This window comes from Crocuta crocuta, unplaced genomic scaffold (genome assembly GCF_008692635.1).
Source record: "Crocuta crocuta isolate KB4526 unplaced genomic scaffold, BGI_CrCroc_1.0 scaffold212, whole genome shotgun sequence".
In the NCBI taxonomy this organism is placed as follows: Eukaryota; Metazoa; Chordata; class Mammalia; order Carnivora; family Hyaenidae; genus Crocuta; species Crocuta crocuta.
In genome coordinates, this window is record NW_027528607.1 from 65,292 (window position 1) to 75,506 (window position 10,215).

Sequence of the window (10,215 nt, forward strand, 5' to 3'; positions counted from 1 at the left end):
TAATCAAATATTAAATATTAATATTAAATATTAAATGCTGTAGCGTTTAATTTGATAATGCTTAAAGTCAAGTATAGACTATGACTTGTTAATTCATTAATCTGTTCATTAATTAAAAATATTTGTTGACATCTAATATGTACTGTCTTTCTATAAACTGGAGGTATAAATTGCAATCTGTCTGAATGTGAAGGTTTTATTAAATTGTGGATGATTCAAGAATAGAATAAGATTTTTATAATACCATGATATTAAAATTGTGAAAGACATTGATTCCATCAACAAATCCATTCATTAACTGTAAGCCTGGTACTTTGCTAATTACATTATATTAAGAGGCTTTAGAGGTTGGATTTCTAAACTGTCCAAGAGAGAGTTGAGTCTTCCTGAAGTATATTATACTAGAGGCTATTATTGAGGAACATAAAAAGGAGAGAAGTTGCAAAATCACGAAGGTTGTAAAAATACCAGTATGACTTGAGTAGGAAATTGCAAGAAGCAAGAGAGAACACTGCTTTACCAATTTGGCCTGTCATAAACCTAACCATGCTTCATGTTAAAAGCATTTGTCCATTCCTCTTAGAAGCTCTTCTGATATGCCTCAAAGTTAACTTCATTCTCATTTCTTCTTTTATTAATGTTTATTTATTTATTTTGAGACAGAGAAGGACAGAGAGAGATGGAGAGAGAAAATCCCAAGTGGGCTCTGTGCTGTCAGATGGGGGACTTGATCCCATGAATTGTGAGATCATGACCTGAATCCAAATCAAGAGGCCCACGCTCAGTCAATTGAGCCACCCATACACCTTTTATAACCTCTTTCTTAAGCGTGAATTAATATTCAAAATTTACCAGATATGTGAGAAACTCCCCCAAAGTAAAAGAAAAAAAGCTATATAAAAATAAATAATGGAAACTTAAATGATGTAGAAATTGAATGTGAAGTGTATACATTCACATATATATTTATTACCATCAGATACACATGATTCAGAAGAAAATGATATTGGAAATTTGTAATATTAGAAAACAACAAAAGATGCCAAAGTATTTGGGATATAGAGTTCAGTAATTTTTCTAGAAAATGAATTAAAATAATAGATCCAATATAAACGTTAAAAACAATTTTAATGTTTATTTTTGAAGGAGAGACAGAGCATGAGCAGGGAAGGGACAGAAAAGGAGACACAGAATCCGAAGCAGGCTCCAAGCTCTGAGCTGTCAACACATAGCTGATGGAGGGCTTGAACCCATGAGCCGTGAGAGGATGATCTGATCCAAAGTTGGATGCTTAACCTACTGAGCCACCTAGGTGCCCCAATATAAACATTTTAAAAGAAGAAAAAGTTAAAAAGAAGGGGATAAGCCCAGAAGATCCTGTATCTCACTAAAAAAAACAGTAGTAAAATAACAAGGATATGGTTGTGAAGATAGTATCAAAAATACAAGAAAATTTCTTAAACCAAAGGTCACAAATGCCCTATAAGTGCTGTGCAATAAAAGACATAATGCACACAGACACCACCTCATTATAACCACTACCACTGAATTTGAAAGCATAGAAGTTTAAAAATGTTCTTAAATATTTCAGCAAAAAACAAATAAATGAAGAAAAGCAAAGGAAGAATAGTTCATGTGAAAGGTAACAGTGGTCCTTTTAATATCTTTATCTTACGCTAGGAGATTGAGAATTCCTTTGAAATTCAGACCTGAGAAACCTCATCCACATAGAACCTCCATTTACTCAATAATAAAGTGCAGATTAACAAAAATTATTTCTGGGCTTGTAGTGAGGAAAAAATGAGTTAACATATTTTAATCTTCTTAGAACTTTACCTGGTACATTGGAGGCATAAATATAAACTGTTATTAAAAATAAGAACAATAAAATATTTAAAAAAATAAGAACAATAACAATGCATCTTAATCATATCTGTTGTGTTACTGGCAAGGTAATCAGTGAGCTCTACTTAAAGAAAACACCCAACAGACAGGGTATAGTAATTAACATTCAAATGAGATATTACATCAGATATCAATCAGAAAGATAATAATAACATAGATCATTAGTGTAACACAATTCCACTTGATTATAAGTTTAGATTGTATCTATATCCTTTTGTTTTAAAGTAATGTAGATGCAATATCTGTGATAAAACCTAACGCATGGTGGGTGTTAAGTATATATTTTTAATGAACTGATAAGTTAATGAATTAACAAACAATGGCTTAACTGAGTTTAGACAATGCTTAAATATGCAGTTCCTGACATTCCAAATGTTTGTTTTCTTGTTACTAAAATACAATATTTAACAGAGAGAAGAGAGAAAGAGAGAGAGAGAGCACGACTGAGATTTTTTTTCCCTATTTTTCCAAATCTTGGAGGGTCAAAAAACAAAACAAAACAAAAATAAAATTACAAACCTACAAGCCTCTTAATGATTATACCAGCCTAATTATGATAATTCTGAACCAAACAGATGTGACCCCAGCCTCATTCATTCTTAATGGGATCCCAGGACTGGAGGACATGCACTTGTGGATTTCCTTCCCATTCTGCTCCATGTATGTTGTGGCAATGGTAGGGAACTGTGGGCTCCTCTACCTCATCTGCTATGAAGACTCCCTGCATAGATCCATGTATTATTTTTTGGCAATGCTTTCCCTTACTGACCTTGTCATGTGTTCTAGTACAATCCCTAAAGCTCTCTGCATCTTCTGGTTTCATCTCAAGGAAATTAAATTTGAAGAATGCCTAGTCCAGATGTTCTTCATCCATACCTTCACAGGGATGGAATCTGGGGTGCTCATGCTTATGGCCCTGGACCGTTATGTCGCCATCTGTTACCCTCTGCGCTACTCAGCTATCCTCACCAATCCTGTCATTGCAAAGGTTGGGCTTGCTACTTTCCTGAGAGCAGTATTCCTCATCATTCCCTTGATTTTCCTCACCAAGAGACTACCCTATTGCAAGGGTAATAGAATACACCATACTTATTGTGACCAGTTATCGGTAGCCAAGTTATCCTGTGGAAATATCAAGGCCAATGTTATCTATGGTCTGATGGCTGCCTTCCTGATTGGAGGTTTTGACATCCTGTGCATCACAATCTCCTACACCATGATCCTCCGGGCAGTGGTCAGCCTCTCCTCGGCAGATGCTCGGCAGAAGGCCTTCAGCACCTGCACTGCCCACATCTGTGCCATTGTCTTCTCCTACAGTCCAGCCTTCTTTTGCTTCTTTTTTAATCGTTTTGGGAGCCACACAATACCTCCATCTTGCCACATCATTGTGGCCAATATTTATCTGCTCTTGCCTCCCACTATGAACCCTATTGTCTATGGGGTGAAAACCAAGCAGATACGAGACTGTGTCATAAGGATCTTTTCAGGTGCAAAGAACATCAAATCCTACAGCACATAGAGGGGATATTTTTCACAGAAGAGGTGAAAGGGAAAAGAATACTCTGTTGGCTGCTTAGTCAGGGTCTGAAGATGTCTTTTTATGATTACTATTTTGTTCTTGACCAAGGTAGGACCCAAGAGGGGCAGTAAATGTTTTCAGAATTCCAAAGTCACTGATGTGGCCCTGCACATTATGAATCTTTCACTTATTCACCCCAGTGGAGAAGTAGTCTCATCATTAACCCAAGTTCCCATGAGCAAAACACAATGGGTAGGTGAGTAAATTATCAAAAGAAATGAATAAATCATAGAGATATTCTGCTGCCAGGTGCCAGTCTATTTTATTTTCAAATAGTGATTGGAATTTCTAGTTTGAAGACATTTGTTACTTTCCTCTGGAAAATATGTGATATATTTTTCTTATCATTACACAATTTTTCTATTTTCTCAGTATATTCTCCTGATGGAGAAACTAGTAAATGCACTATGATGTCATTAGCCTAATGAGATTTCAACTTCTGGACTGTAATTTTAAAAAAGTTAGTCATCTGATTATGTCTTCTGTAGAAAACTCCTAAATGGCCAATGTCTAGGAATTACATAAAAGAAGAAACCTTGGGATCTGGAAAGAAGAAAACAAATAGTAAAGGGGGAGGAGGATAAATACAGTAATATTTTATTCTTGTCTTCAATATCTAAATTATATTTGACTATTGAAGGGAAATTATAACCTTGTTGATATGATTCTAAAGTAATGTTAAAGAAATGTTTAAGGTAATTACAACTGATATTGGGCAAAGGGATTTAAAGGGAGGTAAAGGTTTTATACTTCATTTGAAATGGTAAAATGAGGACATCAGGAGACTGAGATACTATTTATATAAATATAAAATGTGGAATAACCACTAAAGAATATACTCAAAGAGATACATTGCAAAAACATTATAAATAAATAAAAATGGACTTCTAAAAATACTTTCATCAGAACCTACAGAATGTCAGAAATGTTAGATCCTTCTGATTATTTGACCTTGTTATCATCATCTAACATCCTTCTTTGTCTCTTGTGACAGTTTTATCTAAAGTTTATTTTGTTAGATGCAAATATATACTTGACTGCTCTCTTCTGGTTACCATTTGCAAAAATATCTTTCCCCATCCTTTTCCCTTCAACCTTTTTATATCTTTATATCTAAAGTCTTTTGTATTCAGCATATAGTATAATCTTGCATTTTAAATCTATTCAGTCATTCCATGTCTTTTCATTGTTTATTTAATTCATTTACATTTAAAGTATTAACGTTAGGGAAGGACTTAGTATTTTTATTTTGTTCATTATTTTCTGTTTGTCTTTTAATTAATTCTTTTCTCTCTTATTTCTTTACTTCATGTTTCATTAATTTCTTTGTTGTGGCATGTTTTGATTTCTTTCTTATTTCTTTTGTGCACCTTATATAGCTATTTTCTTTGAGGCTCCTGTGAAGATTGCATGAAATTATATGTTATTTATAGTAATCTATTTAAATGTGACTCTTTCAAATCTTTCTTACTCTCAATTTCTGTTATCAATGTCACACATTACATTATTTTATATTTTGTACCATTAGCACAGTCTCATAGTTATTTTTTGTGCTTTCATCTTTTATATTCTACAATATTTATAGGATTCTGTATTTATCTATGTTTTACCCAAGAGCTTTATATAGTCATATAATTTCATGTCTAGTGTCCTTTTGTTTTAACTTTGGGTCCCTGTAGCAATTCTTATAAGATAGATCTAGTATTCATGAATTCTTCAGCTTTTGTTTATCTGTGAAGGTCTTTATTACTCTTTCATTTTTGAGAGAGAGAGCTTTGCCAGGTAGTATTCTTGGATGGAAGGTGGGGTTTTTTTGCCCCCTTTCAGCACTTTAATATGTCATCTGACTCCTTTATGGTCTATAACATTTCTGCTGAAAATCAACTGATAATTTTATGGAAGCTCACTTGTACATAATGAATTCTCTTGCCGCTTTTAAGATTTTCTCTTTGTCTTGATTTCTGGCAATTTGTTTATAATGTGTCTTTGGACATTTTTGGGTTTATCCTAGTTGGAGTCCTTTAAGCTTTTTGAAGTTAGATGTCTATTTTCTTCCTCAAATTTGGGAATTTTGGCCATTATTTCTTCAAACAAACTCACTGCCCCTTTTTATCCCTGTTCTCCTGCTAGGACTCCCTGATTTTCTTGCGTATTTTCCATAAATATCTTAGATTGTCCTTACTTTCCCCCCTATTTCTTTTTCTTTTTCGTTTTTCTGGCTCAGTAATAGCAAATTACCTGTCTTCAGGTTCACTGTTTCTTTTCTCTGGTTGATCAAAACTGATGTTTATGCTCTGTAGTAGAGTTTTTAATTGTATTGGGCTCCTGGGTGGTTCAGTCAGTTAAGCATCGGACTTTGGCTCAGGTCATGATCTCGTGGTTTGTGAATTCGAGCTCCACATTGGGCTTTGTGCTGACAGCTCAGAGCATGGAGCCTGCTTCAGATTCTCTCTTTCTCTCTGCCCCTCCCATACTCATGCTCTGTCTCTGTCAATAATAAATAAACATTAAAAAAATAAATTGTATTCTTCAACTCCGCAATATATTTTGGTTCTTTTTTTATAGTTTGTTGTTGTTGTTGTTGATATTGTCATTCTGTTCACATTTTTCCTGATTTTGTTCGGTTGTGTTTGTCTTCTTTTGTAGTGCATTGAGTTTATTTACAATGGTTAATTTGAATACTTTATCACATAATTCATAGATTTCAATTTCTTTAGGGTCAGATTTTGAAGATGTATTTTGTTCTTGTCCTTTGTTGTTGTTGTGATGTGTGCATTTGAAAAAACAACGACTTTTCCTAGTCTTCATGAACTTTTTTTATATAGTGAAAGATCTTCACCGATTACCTGACGAGAAATTCTGATCGCTTTTTCTTGGACTTGGATGTGTAATTTCTCAATTATAGAGTTTGGCTGGTTTCTTTTTAAGAGCGTGTGATTTCTTCCTCTCTCTGGTATCAGTCTACTAGTAGGACATACTCAGGCACTAAAATAAACCACCAAATTCTCTTTTATTTTCAGTAGCCCCATAGACATCCAAAGTATCCTGAGTCTTCCAGTGTTCCATGTCAGGAAAGAAAAGAAAAGTCTCTTAGGCAGGCCCCTGAAAACCAGACCATTGGGCATATATTGTATTCTATTTTTCCCTCCCAAGGTGGAAGCCATGAACTAGCCACTTTCTATAATTGTGTTGAGTAGTACTAGTTCCTGTCTACAGTGTTAAAATTTCTCTTGAACTGCAACAAGAAACTGAATTCTGTATTGGTTTTAGTTGCTCCCAGAAATCCAAAGTATGCTGGCTCTGTCAGGTCTCTGAATCAGGTGAGACAGAAACATTTCTCTAGTGATCCCCCAAGAAGTTGGATCATTGGATGCATACTTTTCTCCCAGAGAAAAAGCTGCCAGTGAGCTTCCCCCCTACCCTAGTTGCAGAGAGTGATGTCAGCTTGGGGGACAGAATGACATAACTGAAATTAAACAGCAGAAATAAGAGAGAAAGAGAAGAGCAAAGTATGCAGTGTTCCAACTTTTCAGGGGACCACTAGAGAAACTGGTTTCTGCCTCACCTGATGCAGAGACCTGACAAAAATACTTATTTGAAGGGACATATGCAACTCAATATTTATAGCAGCACTATCAACAAAAGACAAATTCTGGAAAGAACCCAAAAGTCCATCAACTGATGAATGGATAAAAAAGATGCGCCTGGGTGGCTTAGTCGGTTAAGCGTCCGACTTTCGCTTAGGTCATGATCTCACAGTTCGTGGGTTCGAGCCCCGCGTCGGGCTCTGTGCTGACTGCCAGCTCGGAGCCTGGAGCCTGTTTCAGTCTGTGACTCCCTNAAGAATGAAATCTTGCCATTTGCAATGATGCGGGGAAAAAATACTTATAAACCACGTATCTGAAAATAAGATGTGTGTGTGTATTCAACACTTTAAAAATCCCAACCATTTAGAAGAAAATAGCCAGAAAACATGTTTCATTGAAAAGGATAAACAGTGAAAAATAGATACAGGGGGTGCCTGGGTGGCCAGTCAGATGAGCTTCAGACTCTTAATTTTGGCTCAGGTCATTATCTCCCAGTTCATGGGTTCGGCCCCCCCATCAGGCTCTGCACTGACAGTGTGGTGCCTGCTTGGGATTCGCTCTCTTCCTCTCTCTCTGTCCCTGTCCTGCTCACTAATTCTCTCTCAAAATGAATGAATAAACATTAAGCAAAAGGTAAATAGATAAAAAGAAGAATATGTAATATTTTAAATCATTAATTATATGAAAATTAAAATCATAATGGGATATCACTGCACAATTGTGACCATGGCTAAAATAAAAAGTAGTCACAATATCAAATGCTAGTAAGAATATAGAGAAACTGGATGATTCATGCACTGCTATACATTCCTGGTGGAATTACAAATGGTACAGCCACTCCAGAAAATCATTTGGCGGTTTCTTAAAAAGATAATACACAAAACCATAAAACTTATCAATGGCATTTATCCCAGAAAAATGAATACTAATTTTCTCACAAAAACTAGTAAACAGGGACAAGAGAGTCAAAATGACAAGGTTGAAACTCCAAAAGTGTCTGTCCTTAACAAAAGCCATGAGCAATTCTCAGAACTCTTGTTTCTAATCAGAAATTTCCAGAAATTAGAGGAATAGCTGGAATTAGATATTAGAAAAAACAGCTGAATCCCACTAAGTGAACCTTGTGTTACTTTTGTTTTTTAATAGAGAAAGAGATAGAGTGCAAGTGGGAGGAAAAGGGGGGGGGGAGAGAGAGAGAGAGAGAGAATCCCAAGCAGTCTCCACACTCAGCATGAAGTCCAATGCAGGGCTCAGTCCCATGACCTTGGGATCAGACCTGAGTCAAAGTCAAGAATCGGATGCTAAACAGACTGAATCAACCAGGAGCCCCTGTATTACTTTTTAATAGTGGTAAAGTTCTCTCAACATAAAACTAACCATTTTAATAATTTTAAAGTGGACATTGTGCCTGCAGTACATTAACAGCATTGTACAATTATCATCACTATATAGTTCCAGAGCATTTCCATTACCCAAAAAGAAACCGTGTATTCATTAATCAGTTACTCCTATTCTCTCCCTCATACCTTTCCCGCCAGCCTTAACAACCATTAATTTGCTTTTTGTTCTATAAATTTGCCCATTATGAGTATTTCATCGAAATAGGATGATATGATTTATGGCCACTTGTCTCTGACTTCTTTGAATAATGTTTTCAAAATTTATCCATGCTTTAGCATGTATCAGTACTTCCTTTTCAAGGTTGAATAATATTTTTGTATGTATACCACATTTTATTTATCCATTTATCAGCTGATGTACATTTAGGTTGTAAACACATTTTGGCTATTGTGAATAGTGCTGCTGTGAAAATCTAGGTACACAGTTTTTGAGAACATCTGTTTTCAATTCTCTATACCTGGTAGAGGAGTTGCTGGACCATATCATAATTCCGTGTTTTACTTTTTGAAAAACTACCAAACTGTTTTCCCCAGTGACTAAACAATTTTACATTTCTACTAGTAAAGTTTGAGGGCCCTATTTCATCCAAATCTTCACTAACACTCGTTATTTTCTGGTACTGGGACAAGATGCAATACACATGTAGTTTCAAAACATGCTACGGGGAAAAAAAAACCCAAAAAGATATATATTGCATTATTCCATTTACATGAAATGGCTAGAGTAAGTAAGTCTATGGAAATACATGGGAATTTAGTTGGCAGAGGCTGAGGGATGGGGTGACAATGAGTGACTAATGGCATATATATAAAAGTATCATGTTATCACTATATTACACAATTCAAGAATGCTATTTATCTCCTTCCAAACATTTATACTTTTCAAACTCAAATCAAAATATGCAGGTATAGTTTTTCAAAAATCAATTTTATTAAGTATAATTTATAGACAACAAAGTGTGTTCATTTAACGTGTACAGTTTGATGAATTTTGACATATGTATACACTCATGAAATCACTACTACAATCAAGATACAAAACATTTCTATTAACTCAAAGATTTTTTTTGTACCCACTTGTAGTTCAGGCCTCCTTTCACCCTAGACCCTCGTAACCAGTGATTTGTTTTCTGTCACTATAGATTAGATTGAATTTTCTAATGGAACAATTTTGAGTTTCATCTGTGTTATGTATATTATTAGTTCACCATTTTCATCATTGAATAGTATTCCATTTTATGAATGTGCCATATTTTATCAATTATCTTATGATGAGCATTTAAATTGTTTCCAATTTTGTTATTTAATTAAAATACTATAAAATTTGTACCAGTTCTTGTGTTTTGTTGTTGCTACTCTGATCATCATTATTTTATCAAAATGTAGGTATCTAATGATTCCTTTTTTTTCTTTTTAGATCTAAGTTTTAATTTAAATTCCAGTTACTTAACATATAGTGTAATATTAGTTTCAGGAATAGAATTTAGTGATTCGTCATTTGTATACAATACCCAGTGCTCATCACAAGTGCCCTCCTTAACACCCGTTACCCATTTAACCCATCACTCTGCTCCTTCCTCTAGCAGCCCTCAGTTTGTTTACTATAGTTAAGACTCTTTTTTATGATTTGCCTCTCTCTCTTTCCCCCGTGTTCATTTGTTTCATTTCCACATATGAGTGAAATTATTTGGTATTTGTCTTTATCTGACTGACTTATTTAGCTTCCATAATAGCTTACCAGCCA

The 10,215-nt window shown here is 34.9% G+C and overlaps 1 protein-coding gene across 1 annotated transcript; it reads left to right on the forward strand.

Annotated features, from left to right (window-relative positions):
- Nucleotides 1–2,458: 2,458 nt before the first annotated feature.
- On the forward strand, nucleotides 2,459–3,424 carry LOC144223822 (olfactory receptor 52N4-like). The gene has a single exon (XM_077754601.1). It carries the CDS (start codon nucleotides 2,459–2,461, stop codon nucleotides 3,422–3,424), a length of 966 nt encoding a protein of 321 aa, XP_077610727.1.
- The last annotated feature ends 6,791 nt before the right edge of the window (nucleotides 3,425–10,215 follow it).

Excerpts from the sequence above, each read along its gene's own strand:
- LOC144223822 (XM_077754601.1), top strand. The coding sequence starts at position 2,459 with ATGATAATTCTGAACCAAACAGATGTGACCCCAGCCTCATTCATTCTT.